The sequence below is a fragment of the Anolis sagrei genome, chromosome 4, assembly GCF_037176765.1.
Source record: "Anolis sagrei isolate rAnoSag1 chromosome 4, rAnoSag1.mat, whole genome shotgun sequence".
Classification (NCBI taxonomy): Eukaryota; Metazoa; Chordata; class Lepidosauria; order Squamata; family Dactyloidae; genus Anolis; species Anolis sagrei.
Window position 1 is genome coordinate 72,798,556 of NC_090024.1, and position 21,784 is coordinate 72,820,339.

General features: G+C 37.7%; 1 protein-coding gene across 1 annotated transcript in view; it reads left to right on the plus strand.

Moving 5' to 3' along the window:
- The window catches only part of ZNF407 (zinc finger protein 407), a 400,216-nt gene that overhangs the window by 20,187 nt on the left and 358,245 nt on the right, over positions 1 to 21,784 (plus strand). The window contains exon 2 of the mRNA XM_060774974.2: positions 11,951 to 16,754. Within this exon, the coding sequence (XP_060630957.2) occupies positions 12,017 to 16,754 (4,738 nt within the window). The 5' untranslated portion in view covers positions 11,951 to 12,016. The remainder of the gene's footprint in view (positions 1 to 11,950; positions 16,755 to 21,784) is intronic.

The following is a 21,784-nucleotide window of genomic DNA, read 5'->3' on the forward strand; positions in this document are numbered from 1 at the left end:
GAAAAGCAGTGGGGGCAATATATTCTAAGCAATCTGCTAAGATAAAAATAAATGGACAGCTGACAAAAGCCATAGATATACAGAAAGGGACTAGACAAGGCTGTCCACTTTCGCCATTACTATTCATTTTGGGATTGGAAATTCTGAGTATAAGAATTAGAGATGACAATGAAATTGAAGGGTTCAAAGTAAAAGGCCAGGAAATCAAAATTAGAACATATGCAGACGATATGGTTTGTATTTTATCTAATCCAACACAGAGTGTTCCAAAATTATTAGAGGTAATCAAATTGTATGGAGAGGTTTCGGGTTTTAAAATAAATAAAGATAAATCTAAATTTATTACAAAAAATTTAGACACTAAAATTATTAGGAAATTAGAGGAAGCGGCTAACTGTAAAGTAGTCCCGAAGATAAAATATTTGGGGATTACTATCACAAGCAAGAACATTGACTTGTTTCAAAATAATTATGTGAAGACGTGGTCGGAGATCAAAGGAAATTTGAACAATTGGCAGAAGCTACCATTAACATGGCTGGGCAGGATTGCAATTATTAAGATGATGATACTTCCCAAAATGCTTTTCTTTTTTCAAAGCATACCTATTATTAAAGGGACTAAAATTTTCAATTTGTGGAAGAGGGATATCACGAATTTCATTTGGGCAGGGAAAAAAGCCAGGATTGCTTACAAAAATTTAATTGATACCAAAGAGAGGGGGGGACTAAATTTACCAGATTTAAAAACTTACTATGAGGCTGCCTGCATGAGCTGGCTCAGAGATTGGATACAATTCCGGAACATAAATCTACTAAATTTAGAAGGACATGGAATCAGATATGGATGGCATTCTTACCTCTGGTATGAAGGAGAGAGATTAAATAAGGCATTCAATAAACATGTAATTAGGGGAAGCTTAATAGATGTTTGGAAAAGATACAAATTAGGGATGGAACCCAAAACACCCCTGTGGCTGAGGCCAATAGAAGCCATTGGGAGACCCATCTGCAAGGATGATGTCAGAACATATGGGGAACTACTTATCAGGGCCAATGGCCAATGGGCACTGAGGGGAAAAGAAGAATTGGGTATTAAAGATTGGTTCCGATATCATCAATTATATGAAAGATTCAAAAAAGACGAGAAGAGGGGATTTGCTTCCAAAAAATCAGATCTGGAAACTATATTAGATAAAGGGGAAAAAGGATTAATAGCCAGATTATACAAATATATTCTACACTATAATTTGGAAGATAATCGTGTTAAAACCCCCATGATTTCATGGGCAAAAGATTTAGGGAGAAGTATAGATTTTGACATCTGGGAAAACCTGTGGAACAATGGCTTTAAATTTACAGTGGCAGCTTCAATTAGAGATAATGTATACAAAATGTTCTACAGATGCTACATAACTCCAGCCCTCCTAGCCAAAATGGACAATTCACAAACAGGATCCTGTTGGAGGTGCAAAAGAAAGAAAGGGACTTTCTTTCACGTATGGTGGTCGTGCGAACTGGTGCAGATCTATTGGAAAAGAATAATAAAGGAAACAAATAAAATGATTTACAACAAAGTAAAAAAGAACCCAGGGATGTGCCTATTAGGGATTTTCAGAGACAGTTTAGAACAGCCAGAGAGAGAAATCTGTTTGTACAGCTTTGCGGCTGCACGCATTACAATTGCCAAAAATTGGAAAGGGGAGAAAACATTAAGCATTAAAGATTGGAAGGATAAATTGTGGGATTATGCACAGATGGCTAAGATTTCAAGCAATTTGAAATATGAAAATAATGAAATATTTGAAAGAAACTGGAAGCTGGCCTTAGCATACTTGACGGGAGAGCTAAAGAAATAAAAACAAGAGGAATTTATTGAATTACAAGTATAGAGGGTTAAATAAGTTGTGCATAAATCCTGCGTGGATTAGTGATGGAAGTCAAGGTGGTGGGTAGCACTGGGGGTGGGTGGAGGGGTAACTGGATGGAGGGTTGTTTGTGTATGTGTGTTTGTTTGTGTATGTGTACTTTTTTGCAACATATATGGTTGGTGTATTATCTTTTCGAAATAAAATTTAATTAAATTAAAAAAAAAAAAAAAAAAAAAAAAAAAAAAAGATCTCACATGGTAGCCAAATCTGTTTATCTCCAGTTGGCTTATCTTTTAACAATATAGTAAAATGCAATCTGTTTCTGTATCCTAAAACTCATGAACACTATTTTTCAAACCACTCCTCCTTTGCATATGTGTGTACATATACACACATATACCTTTTAGGCAACTGACTTGGTCGTTTTTCTTTTGTGCCCAAAATACACATATGGCCTTTGACATGTACAAGTGACTGAAGACTCGGGTGTTGTTCTGTGTGATGTAATCCTTAGAGAACACTTTAAAAAAGCTGCACATATAACTTAGCTATACCTTTAAAAGGGAAAATCCTTTTCCTTATTGTTTCAAGAAAAAAGGCAGCTGTCTTCTCCACCCTCACCCTTAGGAACTCTCTTCATGCGTGGTTCATTTTTATTTCCATATTAGCCATGGGCCATAACAGAGGTCTCAATGCTTCTGTGAAGAACTAGAATAAGTCTCTCTGCTTCTGTGGAAAAAAACCCTCTAGAACAGCAGGAAGACAGGAATTGTCCTTTCAGTCCAAGTCAGTTTTCATGTCGAATTTCCAGTTGTTTCCTTGCTAAGAAACCGCCATTCAGTTTGATGACCCCACCTCATGTTTTCTACCTATAGTAAGATGACCATATCTATGATTTCACTTATCTGGTGTTCATATAGCAGCCATAGAGGGAAGCAGGAACAGTTGCCCCATCTCCTCCAACTCCCTCTTGAAGCCCAAGGCAATATATTGTGTGCACATTCACAGGACAACCTCAGGCTTTGGGGAGGGAGGAGCAGGAAGAATAGCTGCCACCATTGTTGAATCTCAAAGCCTTGGGCCTGGGCAGGGAAAGCAGGACTAATTTTCACTATTGTAGTTGTTAATTCCTGAAGCTTGAACTGGGGGAGGGCAGGACAAATTGCCATTGCTGCCATTGCTTCATTGACCAGTGCTTCTAGAATGACCTAATCCTCCTTTAAAGTTGTTGAGCGATAGTTAGGCTTGGTTGCTGTGAATTTTCCAGGCAGTGATAATGATTTGCTTTTGGTATCTCATTACTAGGGTGATCAAAATTCCATAATTCAAGACATAAGCAGTTATGACATCCAAATACCATATACTGTATATATTAATGTATAGGTCTAACAATTTTAGTCACAAAATTGACCCCAAAACCTGAGTCAACTAATCCACATGCCAATGTAAGTATTATACCGCAACTCTTATCTATATAAATAAAAATGTAATGTTCATTTGTGGGATTAACATAACTCAAAAACCACTGGACAAATTGACACCAATTTTGGACACAATATACCTATCAGGCCAATGAGTGACCATCACTCATAAAAACACTGAAAAGCTCAGTGGAAGAGACTTAAAAAGCCAAAACACAAAAAAAATACAACGCATGCGCAAAACTACATATATACACAAACACCCATATATACACATATACACAAGTATATACACACATAAAACACATATACACACTGTGCCACAGCAACGTGTGGCAAGGAACAGCTAGTGTTAATATAGAAAGGAACCATCCCCTTCTCTGAGTAGGGTGATGAAAGACAAGAGTTCAGTGCATCCAAGAAGAATCCAAAAGTAGCAGTAACCCCCTTTACTCTGTCTACTACAGCACCACTTATTGCATTTTTGAAAACCTAAGTGGGGAAGCCACCCTTTTGTATTTCCCTTCAAAGTAGTGTCAAGAGATTAAGGATGTTATTCCTTCTTTTAGGTTCTCCCAAAATGGATTATGTCCACTCCCTTCACCACTCTACTCAGGGAAGAGGATGATTCCTTTTTTTTTTTTTTGATAAAGTTTGTATTGTATCATAACTTTTATATAAAAAGGAACATAAGGTCAATTTATAAACAAGTGGTAAGCCTTAATTGTATGTAACTGGAACTCTGATTGTTGTTTTATATTGCATAGTATGAGCTGGTCCGAGGTATAGAAGATTAGGGATACATTGTACACATATCCCAGCCTCTACACCAGTGGTTCTCAACCTTCCTATTGACGTGACCTCTTAATACAGTTCCTCATGTTGTGGTGATCCTCAACCATAAAATTATTTTTGTTGCTACTTCATAACTGTAATTTTGCTACTGTTATGAATCATAATGTAAATATCTGATAGGCAGGATGTATTTTTATTCACTGGACCAAATTTGGCACAAATACCTGATATGCCCAAATTTGAATACTGGTGGGATTGATGTCATTTGGGAGTTGTAGTTGCTGTCATTTATAGTGAACATGCAATCAAAAAGCATTCTGAACTCCCACCAGTGACGGAATTGATTCGGACTTGGCACACAGAACTCCCATGACCTACTGAAAATACTGGAAGGGTGTGATGGGCATTGACCTTGAGTTTTGGAGTTGTAGTTCACCTACATCCAGAGAGCACATGTTCGATCTGGACTAAACTTGGCATGAATACTCAATATGCCCAAATGTGAACACTGGTGGAGTTTGGGGGGAAATAGTCCTTGACATTTGGGAGTTGTTGCTGGGATTTATAGTTCATCAATAATCAAAGAGTATTCTGAACTCCACAAGCAATAGAATTAGGTCAGACTTCCCACACAGAACTCCCATGACCAACAGAAAATGCCCTTCTGACACCCTCTTGTGACACCCCCTCCCCCCCCAGGGATCCCGACCCCCAGGTTGAGAAATGCTGCTGTACACAGTGGGAGGAATGAGTATTGTAATAAATTGATTTTGATACTATATGTTACCGATTAACTTTACATAGTGTTGTTACCAGGTTATATCTCTCTTTTTGTGCCAATAGAAGAGTATGTATGGCTATCCCACTTAAGAGTGTGTGAAAGGGCTGCAGTTTGTCCTTTAACCTTACCTTCATGATGATGAATAAAGGGCACGTAGTAGCAGTATACAAAATTGACAATTTTTTTATTTCTAACTTCACTTGTCGTCTTTCTTGTAATTTGATACGTTTGCACTGCTGTGTTTAATGATCCCTTTCCTGGCTATGATGAATTGAAATAGCTCATACCAAACTGACCTATTATTCTCCATTAGTTTTTCCTTACTGGTAAGTTAGATACACCCTGGCTTTTCTCAGTGAATTTTACCTTTGGATAAACTGGTTGTAGTTTAGGGATAATTTGCTTGCTTCTGTGACTTTATTTTGAAACTTCTGTATTTACTATCTTTTGTCTCATTTGCTGCCTAGTTAGAATAAAGTGTAAGAAACAAATACATACCACATATGTTTCATTGTACTTTGTTCTCTACTCTGCATTGAATTAGTCTTAGAAATAACAAGTAATCAAGTTGATCAGAACCGGCTCTATAATGGTATCATCTGCCCACCTGGCTCCAACCAAATGCTTGCCTAGTAAATATTGTATGTTCCTACAGTGGTTAACCACATATGGTAGAAAAGACTACTAGGAAAACAAGAGTGTAAGAGGGTTTCCTGGCAACAGTTGGTGTACTGCCTTTATAGGTTCAGTTTATTTAAACAGATGAACTATTTGATCAACTGTACCCTGTTAAGGGCTGAGAGACCCTTGGTGTTTCACTTCACTATGGAAAATCTCAAAATCCAAGATGGATTTCTGTTTGGTTGATTGGGAAGGAGATATTCCTCTTTTGGGTAGACCCGAGGGTCAACCACCAACTGTAAGAAAGGGCAACTACAGAGCACTGTCAGGTGTAGTGAGCTGTAAAAGTAAATATAAATGAGATTGCTACATCTTCCAGGCTGCTGTACCTTCAGAACCTTCATGAAAGACATCTGGATACCATGTCTTTGCCCCTTATTTCTCCATCCCTTATCTGGGCCTGGTGTTGCTGATGCGTTGTTGTCTAGCACTTTGAAGGAAGTCCAAAAGTTCTCTGAATTGAAGTGCTGGTTGTCCTCTATGTAGGACAGTTTGGCTAGTATATCTATAGAAAGCCGACCACTGAGAGTTGAGAAAGGATAGGCAGTTATGAGTCATGGCCAGTGGCTTTAACATGCAATCCCTTGTCATAGATGCTCAGTAAATGACTGTAAGCTGTTGTAGACATGCTCCCATGTAGTTGTTCTCTCATTTACTCCTCTGTTGGAAAACAGTGTTAGCAAAGAGTGAATTAATGTTTATCCTTCCCTGTACGGATTTTTCTGTGGTTAGAATGTATATAGGTCCTGTTCATCTGACTGAGTTATGAGCCTTTATAACAAAAGTGTGTTTTTTTAGGGATAGCATTTCCTTGAAATGGCAAGTTGGAAGAGAACATCACTTCATCAGAGCCCCTGAAACTGTTGTAAGATGGATAAGGTTCATCCTTGGTAGACAGAATATTAATTTTGCCTACTAATTGGGAGGTGGCAAATAACTTTCCCCATTCATTTTAATTACAGTTTCCTTAAATGTGAGGACTCCTGTAAACACAATGTGTATATAGAAGTTGCCTTCATGTGTTCACTGTAGCTTACGCCTAAGTAAATGTGCATAGGATACATTGAAGACAGCTTTTGTTGTTCCTAGAATGGCTCGAAGACAACTTCTATCTTAATATGCCTTCTCACAACTGTCATAGTTGGAGGAAAGGAATTGCCGTCCCAGATCACCTGGCTTTGCTGTCGGACAGAGGGGGCAGTGGGGTGAATTTGTCTCTGTGCGCACCATTCTCTCACAGAGACACTTTCCCCATCACGTGTGGGAAGCATCGCCCTCCGAGTGAGGACACATGCTGGCTCCATTGGAGCCAGCACAACACGGGCAGGCTCCTTTGTTGGGAGATAAACATCCAAGGATTCTGTGGGTGGGGCCTCTGCTGGAAGGCACATGACAACATGTGATGCCTGGCATGAGGCTCTATCCCCAAAATAGGCTCGAAGCATCCTAGGACGCTAAAATTGTCCCATCTGATGAGGCCCTTTGCTGCAAGCCATGCTTTCTGATAGTAGTTGATTCTGTGGATTCTGTGTCCACGAACCCAATCACCCACAGCTTGAAAATACTCAGAAACACAATAATTTCAAAACACAAATCTTAATGTTTCAGTTTTGTGCAAGGAACAACATAGAAAACTGATTTTCTCCAGCTCAATGATAGGAGAAGAAGCATTATGTGCCATTGTACATAATGGGATTTGAGCATTCTCCAAATTTGATGATATCAATGGGAAAAATCAAATTCCAGTGAGCATACTGTATAACATTCAGGGCAAGGGATTCCTCTTGGATGTTTGTGGAATCGTGAGGTAGGGGACACAGTGTAGGGCTCTGAGAAGACAAATATTAGTATTATGGGTTGTTGTAGTTTTTTCGGGCTATATGGCCATGGTCTAGAGGCATTCTCTCCTGACGTTTTGCCTGCATCTATGGCAAGCATCCTCAGAGGTAGTGAAGTCTGTTGGAACTAGGAAAAAGGGGTTTATATATCTGTGGAATGATTAGGGTGAGACAAAGGACTTTTGTCTGCTGGAACTAGGTGTGAATGTTTCAACTGACCATCTTGACAAAGTCCTTTGTCTCACCCTGGTCATTCCACAGATATATAAACCCCTTTTTCCCAGTTCCAACAGACCTCACTACCTCTGAGGATGCTTGCCATAGATGCAGGTGAAACGTCAGGAGAGAATGCCTCTAGACCATGGCCATATAGCCCGAAAAAACTACAACAACCCAGTGATTCCGGCCATGAAAGCCTTCGACAATACATTAGTATTATGCCTTGCCTATAGTCTGAAAAGAAACTGTACAAAATGCCCTTTCTGTAAAGCTTACATAACAAAGCTTCCTCATTGTGTTCATGAAAGGAGGCCAGAGAGAGGGAGTCTTACAATCCAAGTAACTGGCTTCTTTCTGTAATTGGCATTTATATACTGCTGCGTGTGCTATGATAATGGGAACGCTGTACATTATGTGCAATGGGATCTAAGTCCCTGTTTAATAAGCAGGGACCAACAGTTTCCCCATTGATATGTCCTGATAAACTGTGGGTTAAACCCTGCAAAGTATACTCAGCTTAATTTTAACCCCATTTGACCAAGTTCACATTAAATGTGGAAAGTAGAGAAAGGCAGATAAGAAGGAATAGAAGACAATGGTTGGAATTCTGCAGATGAACCAAAACTATATGATCAAATCTCCATTTCGGAGTTGCGAACCATTCTCTGTGTTGTGCTAATTCTCAGTTCTGCTGTATTTTGAAGCCTTATTTAGGCTGCAGGAGCTGCAGACTGAGCATTGTACTGTTGTTAATAATCATCTTAACTGACTAATTTTAAAATGTATTGATACAGAAGCAAGTTGCACTGAGTTTTCTAAGTCTCTTCAGCATTGTAACCGAACGAAGATTATTTTTACTTTCATTACTTTTCCTTGAGATTTTCTGCAATGCTTTAAGATTGAGTTTTTTTAAAAAATGTTATAGGACAAGTAAACCAACACTTGGAGAGGAGTGGAAATTTTACAGCTGAGTTATAAATCCCACAAACATGGTTTATAATGGGAAAGCTATAGGGGAGGATGGAGGGAGCGGAATAATACGTATGTAACCTTTCCCCCGCTTTTTAGTGAATAGACCATTTAAACTAAATTAAGTAAAGGATGTAAATTCTGTTTTTTCACGTTTTAATATTTCATGTCTGATTTTATAGATAAAAATTACATTTAACAATAAATATGAAGAAGAATTTATACAGCCTGTTCTGGGCTGATATGGAACAGCAAATCCCATTTCTCTTCAGCTGTAAAGAAAATTCATTATTATGTCTTTGGCTGTAAGAGATGGCTTCATTGTGATTAGTTACGCTGATAATAAAACAACCTTTTTAGAAATGGCACAAGATACACGAGATCTCGCGTGCCTGCTATTAATGGCACTGAATTTGTTCCTTTGCGACTTTTCACAAATTCTTCCCTTCCTCTTTCATTTCAGCTGTTTGAAGGCATTCAACCTATTCTCAAAATTGACAGCCTCGTATTAAATACATAACAGTTTACAAATATGTAGTTATGCTTCTGGAGAAGGCAGAATCAATACTAAATGGCTTGAGATAGATGTGATGCTAGTTTCCTTCAGATTTGCAAATTGGGACCCAGCTTTGGACTGCTTGGTGTGCCATCTTACTCTAACATGAATTTTCACTCTCTGCTTACCTTGTCCACCTTAACCCAGACCATAAGAAATTTCTGGCTGCAGCCCTCTTTCAGTCTTCCAACCCTTGCTTGGCAGGAATGCTAGGAAAAGAAATAGATATTCAATTATTTTATATTAGTGTGACAGATGTGGAGTGATGTCATTGTGCTAACTGCATTAGTACCTGGCATGCATTTGAGACCTGAGCCCAGAGGCTCTCTGGCCTTTGGAGATTGAGATGCCACTCAGGAGTCACTCAGGGCTTTTGGCAATGAAACAAAACAGGTTTTGGAAGACAGTTTTTGAAGGTGGCTGCTATCCTTTAACTTTAGGCTGGAATGAACATCCAAGAAGGGAGCTGAAAGAAAAGAAAATGCACCCTTTGGCATGAGAGATAAAAGTCAAACAATTTAGGAAATCTTGCAAAATAAAAACAGTCATCATATTATATTGTTTGAGTATGACCAACAGGTTTTGCCTAAATTGGATGTAAATGTGAAATAAGTTTCAGATTACATTTTGGGATAAGCATTTGAATTTGTAAGGAAGTATTTACTTGGAATATTTCTTGTACTTCTAAAGAAACATTTCAATTTTTGTCCCTTTGTGTGAATTGGCCACCAGGTGTCATCAGAAGGCTTTTCTTCTGCTATCTCATACTTTCTGTGAGTTTTCCACTTCAAACTTTTACATCGATGCTCACAGTAAATCTATTGTGACTTATTACTTCTTTCTTTTGAGGATATTGTCACATTAAGCTTCTGTTGAATTAACTGGAAAGATTATGCCCTGAAAACTTTAACAGTGGTTATGAAGCAGCGGTCATGCTTCATGAGCAGTGGCTTATAAAATGGGGTTGGGATTTCAAATGCTTGTGTGAAGGAAAAATGCTTCGGTCACGCTTTAAACACAATCTAAAAACAATGTTCAGAGATGTCTCCCTTGTTTTCCCCCTACAGTTGAGTTGTGCCATTCAAGGGGGAGGGTTCCATTATTAAGGAGGGCCAGTGGCAGATGTTGGGGACCATAGGAAACTGCCCTTCTCCAGATCAATCCTGGGAGATAATGACACGAATGGATGTAGCAGATACTTTGCTTACTGAGAGCTGTCATTATCAGATGCCCTGATAATGTCATTATCAGACTCTGCAGCCCTCTTCCGTTAAGCCAGTTTAACAATTGAGAGGATGGAAAGGAGCATTCAGCAGAGCAAGGAAAAGTTTAGCAAAATGACTGCAACAACCAAGGCCTCCTTCCATTTCTCCAGAAAATGAATAGATAAATAAGGGATACAGTTATCTCTTGGCTCCGGGTTGACTCCAGGAAGTAGATTCCAAAATCCATAAATGCTCAAATCCTATTATATACAATGCCTTAGAAAAATGATATCTCTTATATAAGATGGCAAAATCAAAATTTGGTTTTTGGAAATATTTTCTTTGAAAAAACATTTGGAAGCTATATATGGTGGAAGCTGTAGATGATGGAATCTATGGATAATGGAGGACTGTTCTGTTTCATTAGCAGGAGAACACCTTTCTGTTTATTCAGACTCTTAGAACAGTGGTTCTCAACTTGTGGGTCCCCAGATGTTTTGGCCTTCAACTCCCAGAAATCTGGTTGGGATTTCTGGGAGTTGTAGGCCAAAACACATGGGGACCCACAGATTGAGAACCACTAATATAGAATGCTATCTTATATGAAAGATGTTTAAATTGGAGTATGTTGAATTGTTATCATTGTAACAGCCTTTTCAAAATGTTTTTACGTGGTATTTGCAAATATTTTTATTATGAATTATGTAATGGTTTGATTGTATCTTCTTTTAAGTTATATTATTAGTAGCCTTGGGTCTCATATTAGAAGAAAGGTGGGATATGAAACAAACACATTCTGGAGAACTTCTATTAGTTAAACTTCCATGGTACAGAATATCACCTTAACTGGTGTTTAGTATTGGCCAAATAATCTTGTTTTCATCATTTTAGTTCCGTTGAGTTTCATACCTTCTTAATGTATTTTGTTTGTGGAAGTTAATTATTTAATTGGGAAACTTCCAATACAGAAAAGATTAATTTGCTTCTCCTTTTGCTAGTTGTAATTTTGACTGAATGTCATGTTGTCTTTGAGTACTACATCAGGGCTGTCAAATACAAAGGTCAAAGTTTTTAGTTCTGGATTTCCAAAATGGGCACATTATTTACATCACTGCAGTGAAATAGCTGGATTTGTATTGAATTCGTTCCATTGGCAGCAAATTGTTTTATTAAAATGAGCAAGCTCTGGAACCAAGTAATAGCAGCATGTTCCAGAGTATGACACTCAATACTGCAAGTATATTAAACAATTCTGTATTCTGTTTCTCAGAGAACTAAAAATGCTTGTGTCTGTCATTTATGAGCATTTTTTTTACATGAGAGACCATTGAAAAAGCCAGTGGGCCTATTTCTTTGTAATAACTATGCCATTTTCTTCCAAAGATCCAAATAATTTTTATTTATATGGCCCAACTCTTCGTTTAGATATTATTGCTTTGGGCAGCACTCTGTTTAAAAATGCTCACCAGCATCATTATATAAGAATATCCCCTTTGACTTTGTAAACAATAGGTTATATTCAACAAGTTATGAGTTTCATTAGAATAAAACTATGCTTGTTTTTATGTATTCAAGACACTAATAACCTCACATTCTTTCTTTCCTTTTTCTTTTCAGAAAGCCCTAGAGCAAATGAACTAATTCGTTTTATTGCAACTCTGCTGTACACTATCTTCATTAAGGATGGATGCAGAAAAAAGTCAGAAAATTTATGAAGGTGATGAGAATGTACAAAATATGGCACAAGAAGTTGTTGAAGACAAATTAGCTGAAAAAGCTGGCAGATCACCTTTCTCTACCTCACAAATAAACACATCTTCAACTGGAGAAAAGGAAAGTCCAGAACAAAAGGATGTTCAGAAAGGCATGGCCCAACGGATGTTACTGAAATCAGCACATCAAGAAGACTTCAGTGAAACAAATATCCTTGAAAATCAGCTTCTTTGCAAAAGAATAAAGTTGACTGACGAACAACATGCCAATGAAGACAGACCACCGAATGGCAAAATATGTGAAGATTATCTTGCTGGAACAACTAATACGGTAGATGAAACAGTAGAAAATGTTGTTACAAATGCTTCCCCTGATAGTGAGGACTTTATTTCAAATGCTTTTTGCACACAGCATGATCTCATGCCTGAAAGTGATGATTTTGTACAAGAAATACATGTTAAAAATGAACATTCCCAAGAAGTTCCCACACTGCTTCCAGAACACACATCAGGTTTTCCAAACAATGAAACCAGCATTAGCTGTATCAATAGTCACACTGAAAGTGTTTTGGAATGCAAAGCCTGTGAAGAGACTTTTGCAACCCTACCTGATTTACAAAAGCACATTGAAGAAAGCCACCCTCAACAAACCCACAATATGAACCCACATTGTATTTCTCAATCGAAGCATGCTTCAACTTTGCAAATGCGTGTCAAACAGATGTCAGGTAAAGTTAGATATTTTTGTGATCTTTGTGGTTTTCGGTCTTCCGAGGAAGAACTCCTCAGGACTCATTTTCTTGGCAAGACACATCTACGCAGGCAAAACCTTGCTGCCCGTGGAGGATTTGTAAAGATCTTAACAAAAAAATCATTTCATAAAAAACAGCAGTATCCAGTCAAAGAGAAGAATGTGAGAACAATAGTTGCACTTAACAAACCAAAGATATGGAGTGCCGTTTCAAATCAATTAAGAACATCAAACAGTAAGATGAAGAACGTAAAAGCAAGCTGCAAATTTTTTGTTGAAATGGTCCCATCTACAAATAATTTACCAGAAATTGCAGAGAGTATTACCAATGAGGAAACATTTATGTGCAATGTGGATCAAAATAGTAATGTCCAGGCTGAAAAGCTTGATACTTCAGGGTCCTTAGACTGCAATCCACATGTATCAGAACCTTCTGAAGGTGGCCAAGAGAGATTTAGTAATTTAAACCCCATAGGGATATTTGTTGGGCTCCAGCATAAAAAGCCAATATTACCACGAAGAGAAACTTTCAGAAAAAGTGGTTCTTTCCGATTAAATCAGCAGATAAAAAGACGATACCATCTTTTGGACATGAGTAGAAGGAACAAGCCAGATTCTAGTTTGAAGCACAGTATTAGGGGAGAGATCAGTCACAGTCATTCATCACAGGTCAAAGATTTACAAAGCAAACGTGATGATAACCCTTTGTGCAAAGCTGCCTGTGAAATGCAAGCTGTTGATCCAGATGGAACAAATCCATGTTCTTCCGTCATCCTGGAACTTGGGAATTTTCCCAAAAAAGCTGTTAATATGCAAAAGAATTTAAATCCTTACACTCACTGTTTATTTACTTTGCCAAAGTCAGAAGGTTTGGAATTGGATGTTGATAGGATTAATGCTAAAAAAGTTAAATTTCATTGTCAATCATGTGGTTATTTTTGTGCAACCAGGGAGGGTATAGAATTGCATTGTCAAAAGAATAGTCACAATATGAGTAATTGTCCTCACTGTTCATATTTTGCTCCAAATGATATGAGCCTTGGAAGGCACCTTTGTGACAAACATGGTGTATCTCACTATTGTGTTACTTGCCACATGTATTTTTCAAGTGAAGAAGAAATGACAGTTCATAATGAAACTGAGCAACATATTAGTTCATTATCTCAGGAAACTACTGCTCAGCAACTTAAGAGTGATTTGATTCGGCAAACTTCACCTACTACAGTAGAATCAAATAGTCTTCCAATGGTTGAAGAAATGAAAATACAACAAGAAATGCCCAAGCACTCTATAGTACATTCTGGTCATGAGTTCCAGGAGTCTGTTTTAAGCAAAAACCAGTTTCAATGTAAAAAATGTTTTTATAAAACAAGATCTCCCTCTGTTTTTACAAGACACATAAAACTTCGACATGCACAGGAGTATCATTTCCTTTGTAAAGCATGCAACCTCTACTCTTTAAGCAAAGAAGGAATGGAAAAACACATCAAGAGAAGTAAACACCTTGAAAATGCAAGAAAAAACAATATTGGTTTACGATTTGAAGAATGTATTGAAAGGGTATGTGTAGGAATAAGTGAGAGTAAAAAAGTAACTGATGCTTCCTATGGGTCCACCAAAGCTCCACCAGAAACTGAAGGCCTTCCCTACTGTTCACTGGAGAATGTATCAATTAATAAGCAGCTGTTTTCATCAGGTGAAACAATTAAAGACAGCAAGTTGATTCTGGGTACTGTACAAAAAAGAGGTAGACCTAAAGGAACCATTTCTCGGACATGCCCTCATTGTGGTTTGCTGGCTTCCAGCGTTACCAACTTAACTGTTCACATTCGCCGAAAGCATAGCCACCAGTATAGTTATTTATGTAAAGTATGCAATTATTACACCGTAACTAAAGGTGACATGGAACGCCATTGTGCTACAAAAAAGCATAAAAGCCGTTTGGAAACTGGTGGGGTTGAAAATGTAGAAATCATTGTTTGCCCAGAAGGAGGTAATAATGAAAACAGTAGTAAGAAGATAAATAACCCAATAGGAGGGTTGAATGAATCTGTTGACCATGGCAATCAGTCTTCATATTCAGAAAGTGTTGTTTTGGAAAGGCAGGGTAGTACTATTCCAATACAAGTAGAAAAAGTGATTCAGATTCCCGAATTGGATATCAACAGGAGCTCTTCAGAAAAAAACCAGTATATAATTGCAGAGCCAGATAATATTAGTCAACATACAGATTTCTTGGTTCAAACAGGACTTGCCAATGCAAATGATAACAAGTGTGCTTATTGCGAATTTGTTGCACATTCGTTTTCTTCTCTGGATATGCATATAAAGCGCAAACATACAAAAGAATTTGAATACTATTGCATGGCTTGTGACTATTACGCAGTTACCCGCCGAGAGATGATTAGACATGCAGCAACAGAGAAGCATAAAATCAAAAGACAATCTTACATGTGCAGTTCTGGTGAGGAGACAGATGCAGCTGAAATTGCCAAAGAAGTGGCTATTGTGTCTGAGGAAGAAAAACAGCCCACAGAAGAATTTCAGATTATAGCAGGTGAAACAAAACACAAAAACAACATGGAGAAAATTCTGAAAAAGCAGAATACTCGGAAAGTAAAGAAGTTCCCTCATTACTTGGCTGCAGAAGGTTGTGTCACTTCAAAGATGCATAGACAAGGTTACGCTTTTGATGCAGAAGATGCTGAGAGTGAAAGTGAAACTGACCAAAATACAGTAAATGCAGTTAGTGAAGAAAATCTACAAAAAGATGTAAGACTTGGTGGGATCATTACACTTAAGGAAACAATTGATAGTGCTCTGCATGATCATAGAGATGATCAAGAAACTGACAAATCTGAGCTTCCTTTTACAATGGAAAGTGGGAATGGAAATATAACTTTCATTGAAGGATCTCCTACCTTGAGTTTGGAGGAAAATCGAGAAAAGTTGGGAGATGACATTGATAAAACAGACAAAAATACTGAGATACCTGCTGAGGAAGTAAAAATAGCAGAAACACAGTTGTCAGTACTTTCAGAAACATGTAGCACACTGCAACAGCAAACTGTTGTTGAAAATATTGAAAATAACTTTCAATATATGCATAATTTACAGGAACAAAAAAGCATCCCACAGAGTTCTACTGCAGAGGAGGAGGATCCCCTGATGGAGGCACAACATGAAGCAGAAATATCTTTAAATAACATTTGGGGTGCAGATGGTTCAGTGATTGAAAGAGTGCAGGAAAGTAATGAGACTTTGGATGCTTTTACCAGTTCTGCTGAAAGGTTGAAGGACGGGATGGTAGTGCAAAATTGTGGACCATTTGATTCATCAATAGTAAAACTGAAAAGCCATCAAGATGGTTGTGAGCCAATTGATCCTATTACTGATGTACAGAATTTAGGTGGACTGAAAGTTTACGAGAAACCTTTGAGAATGGATGCCCTACAAGGTAGTGCAAAGAGGAAGAAATATGAAGGGCACCCCCCTGGTGAATCTACACGCATTCGCTGTGATGACTGTGGATTTCTAGCTGATGGTTTAAGTGGACTAAATGTTCACATAGCTATGAAACACCCTTCAAAAGAGAAACATTTCCACTGTTTACTGTGTGGGAAGTCATTTTACACAGAAAGTAGTCTTCACCAGCACCTGGCTAGTGCCGGCCATATGAGAAATGAGCAAGCAAGTGTTGAAGAGCTGCCAGAAGGAGGTGCCACATTTAAGTGTGTGAAATGCACAGAGCCTTTTGATTCTGAACAAAATTTATTTCTTCATATTAAAGAACAACATGAAGAAATGCTCCGGGAAGTCAACAAATACATTGTTGAAGATACTGAACAGATCAACCGAGAGAGAGAAGAAAACAAAGGCAATATTTGCAAATATTGTGGGAAGATGTGCAGGAGTAGTAATTCCATGGCCTTCTTATCTCATATTCGTACTCATACAGGTATGTTATAGCAAATGGTATAGCCATACAAAGAGAAATAAGGTCTTACTATTGCTTCTCTTTCCTTTCCAGTGGTTATTTTTAAAATTATAAATTCATCCTTATAATATCTGAAACTTAAAATTTTGTTCACTGATCAGACATTAATACTTGAACTGTAAGAGTAATTTAGTAGCAAAGAGCAGGGAAAATATTTTTTTCAAAATTAACATGTTAGCATGCATGTTGAAAGTTATATTCAGCAGACCCCATCTATATGTGATTAATTATATTACTGGCCATTATGTGACTCATTTTTGGATTTGGAGAACTTTCACCTTGCAGTGACTTTTTCCTTTCCTGCCACATAAAGAGCTGCTTGGTACTCTCCCCCCCAAATTGCCTCCATCTGGGATTTTTCCACTTTTTTTTTTACAGAACTTTTTTTTTCTTCCTTCCCACTAAACATTTGTATTATGATAGTACACCATATGAGAAAAGGACTGTCAAATGTTGATGCTATGCTTTGAGGGCTGAGCAATCAAGGCTGGCAAATTAGAAATTGGTAAAATCAGGTCTCTAAGAGTATCTCTTGTAGTACCAGGGGAGAAATAACGAAGTATCATAACCAAAACTGTTCCAGATTTCCCCCCGTTGAAGTTAGCTAGGATCCAGGAATATCAAGTATCTGAAACCTCACCAGTGGACTGAGGGAAATATTTGTGCATCAGAGATTAGGCTTTATTCCATTTATTTATTTGTTTGTTTGTTTGTTTACAGTGTTTGTATTCCGCCCTTCTCACCCCGCAGGAGACTCAGGGCGGATTACAATGTACATATACATGGCAAACATTCAATGCCATAGACACACAACATATATAGACAGACACACAGGCTATTTAACATTCTAGCTTTTTCATGAGTTTATTCTGGCCACCAGGGGAGCTTTCACTTCACCATCCATTTGTGACACTGATGAAGTACTTCCTCATTCTTTGCATGCTTGCTGGAGATTTTTATGTAAATTAGCCTCCACGTAGCCTTTCCTACTTGACAGATGCAACTGTCTTTCGGGCTGCAAAGGTCGACAGCAAGCTACACAAATTGGTCGGAAGCTCACTCTGACCCCGGCTGGCTTTGAACTCATGACCTTTTGGTCAGTAGTGATCTTAATGCAGCTGACTCCCAGCCAGCTGAGCCACAGTCCTTTGTCCTTGTTCAGAATCCATGTATCATATGAGTATTGGAAGGTACTCCAGACAGCCTTAAAACACAAGAATCTGCCTTACAAGTGTTATCAAATTAGCCTAGGCATCCTCTTCAACTTCTTAACGTATTGTTACTATGACCAAAGATAGATATTCATTCACTCAAATCTTTACCATTCAGGCTTTATGCATTAAAAAAAGAAGGGGGAGGAGAAAATGATCTGGGGACTTTTACAAATTAATGCTAGAAGATTCAAGATCAATAAAGCAGGTTCTCTTGTGCATATCTTTATCTATTTAGCATTTGTCAGAGCTTGGGCAAGTTACTTATTTGGACTGTGACTCCCATAATTTCCTAGTCAGTGTAGCTGCTGACCATGCTGATGGGAAGTTAGGAGGTGGACTCCAAAACAAGTATTTTTTTTCAAGAGCTAACAATTGTGTTAGCGTCCAAAATCAAACGATGTGATGTGCTTCTATTTGATGTTCCAGCGAATCATTCCTTTAACTATTGAGCATATTGTGAACTGTTCCCCACTTCTACCCCCACCTCCCTTAAGCTTATTGTACTATGGCAAATATTGTGGATTACTCCAAATAATTTAAAAAGCTCATCATCATCTATATTTTGTTCTGGCTACAATATTCTGTCAGCATGTATCAGATACATTTGGAATGGAGCAATAATTCAGCTCTAAAGTCTGAAATCTCATGACATTTGATTAATTTTATATCAGCTAGCCCAGTGACCTGTCCAGAGTCTTGATAGTCTGATACAGACTGAGTATTGCTTATCTGGATTTTTATAATCCAGAATACTCTAAAATTGTCCAAATGGGTGGCTGAGAAAGTAACACCTTTGCTTTCTCATAGTTCACTGAACATGCACAAAATTATTTAAAATTGTGTATGAAATTACCTTCAGGGTATGTGTATATGGTGTAAATGAAACATTTATTTATTTTCGACATTTATATCCCGTCCTCAACCCCTGAAGGGGAACTCAGGGCGGCTTACAACAGCAGCAATTGGATGCCGACAACATATAAACAAATAAAAACACATTACCTACAACAATATACAATAGATAAAACATTAGATTAAAGTGCACTTAAAACATTATTAAAACAACCCAGTCCAAAGGCTGTCATAGCCAGGTTTCAAACATTATGATTACTGCCAGACCTATTGTCTGAATGCCTAGTCCCAAAACCATGTTTTGAGCTTCTTTCTGAAAGAGAGAAGGGATGGATCTGACCTAATTTCGCTAGGGAGAGCATTCCACAGATGGGAGGCCACCGCCAAGAAGACCCTGTCTTGTCCCCGCCAAACATGTTTGCGAAGAAGGCGGGACTGAGAGCAGGGTTTCCCCAGACGATCTTAGATTCTGAGGCAGGACATAGAGGGATATACATTTGGACAGGTATCCTGGGCTGGAACCGTATAGGGCTTTATAGGCCAAGACCAGCACTTTGAATTGTGCTTGAAAGTGGACTGGCAGCCAGTGGAGCTGACATTACAGAGGGGTGGTATATTCCCTGTATGTTGCTCTAATAAGTAATCTGGCTGCCGCCTGTTTGACTGGACTAGTTGGAGTTTCCGAACAGTCTTCAAAGGCAACCCCATGCCTAGACTTTTGCCCCATCTCCAGGATACCTCATTGTGTCCAGGATATCTCGTTGTGTTATTGACATTAATTGACATTGGCATTGTGTCATTGCAACATCAATGACTTACTTATTCAGACTTGGAAACCATCTCCAAGATACCTCTTTATGCAAATATATGTAGTCCAAAATATCCAAAATATTGTTGATCCCAAGTATTTTAGATAAGAAATGCTTAACATGTACCATTTATCACAAATCTGACAGAGGCCTAAGGTCTTCATTAGATTGTTCCTATTGAACAGAGGGACCAACGTTCACATTTAATGTCTGAGTGACAAATATTTGATACAAAGAATAAAGATTTTAGAAAACAACCACACTTTATTATCATTCAACCTGTAGCTGGCCATTTTATATGGCAACGGTAGAAGCAACATCGTACCTGAGGAGGTTGGGCATGGTGATTTAGACCTTACTGTGCCATATTTTCCATTCTCTTTTTATGTTTTATATTAAGTGGAAAAAATTTAAAACAACACTTTTGTCGAAAACGTGTAAGCCACAGTTCTAAATTTATGTAAAAATTCACTGCTATGTTTCTATAAACCTGCCATACATTCTTTATTTTAAATAGACAGCTTTTCTAAATCACTGAGCTCTGCTTAGACAAGTGGTGTCTCTCTGGTTGAATTTATGAGTGGATTTGAATAATAAATTCACATTTCAATGAACATATTTTCATTAAAACTGTAAGGTTTATTTTACTGTACTTTTAAATAATGGCTTATTATAGAAGTTATGGTTTAAATTCATGCAGTAGTTGAAAACTTGGTGCATAGTTACTAGAAAGGAAAGGAAGAGGTAAGAGATGCAAAATATTATAAAAATATTCTTGGTGTAAACTTGAAATAGTTTTTGCTTCCTTAGAATAAGGCAAAGCGTAGACCAAGCAATGTGCTTAGGAGTCAATTGGGGGGAAGTGTCATTGCTGCTAAGCATGTTCCGGTGTCTTACCATAACAAAAGAATTAATTCTTATGAATCTTTGAAATCCCAATCTTAGATATTTCATTGCATAACAGCGTGTCCATATTATATTTATACATAATGTTTTAGCGCATGTTTTGATTTGAGATCTGGTAAGGAGGATCTAGGAGGCACAGACATGCTCACATGGTCTGAACAGCGTTTATAAGCCCTTAATATGCCCTCTTAAGGCAGATAAAATGGAATAAAACTACAGGGAAGATGCTAATGGAGCTCTCTTTAGAATTCTTTATGCAACTGTCTGGTCAAGACATGTTGCTTATAATTGATGTGTCCATTACTTGAATTCTCTTGTAATTATAGTCAATAAGTCTTGTAAATGTGTTAAAGCTCACTAAAAGCATACAAATTCAAGAACAGAGTAAGGCTAATAATTTAAAATAATCAATGTAGGCATTTCAGCACTTAATTTCCCTTGTGTGTTGATAGCTGATCATTCTTAATCCATTAAGATTTATTTAGTCGTTTACAATGCAAAATAGGTTTGCACTGGTCACTTGTGCCATTTGAAAATGTCCACCAGGTTAAGTGCAGAATGTAGTCCATTAGTCTTCCTTGACTATATGTATTAATTGCATTTAAAATCAAGTTAATGTGGATGTGGAAGTGAGGTAACTATCAATATATGACAAAGCAACCCTACTTACATAAGTTACATCATTGATTGTAACATTTAGTAAAAGTTAGCCCACTTTTCAACATCTTGGATATGTCTTATCACCAAACATATTTCCATTCTGCTTTACATTAAAAGTGAATGCACCGTCAAGGAACCTTTGGTAGCATGGGGCAGGATGAAAACATGCATCTGCCATTTCATTTTGCAAGTCACCTTTTTGGGAAGAGTTGTGGAAGAGGTTTTAATCTATTCTTTGCTGCCGCACCTTAAAACTAATTGCTTCTCTGATGATTTTGCTTATGCACATAAAACAGTAAGACTGATTTTTTGTGTTAATAGTTAACTGGAAGAGGTTTGTACTCTTCCGATTCCTTAAGTTCTTTTCTTCATTTTTAAAAAATTACTGACTGTTTTATGTAATGTGTCTTCCTAACCTCTGCACAACAAAACTAGTTCTGTAAAGGAATACAATGATTTTGGTTACCAAGATTGAGAGTCCAAAGAGCCCCAAGTGTAGAGAAAACGAATACAAGTAATTATCAATTTCTTCTGCATGAATATTCCAAAT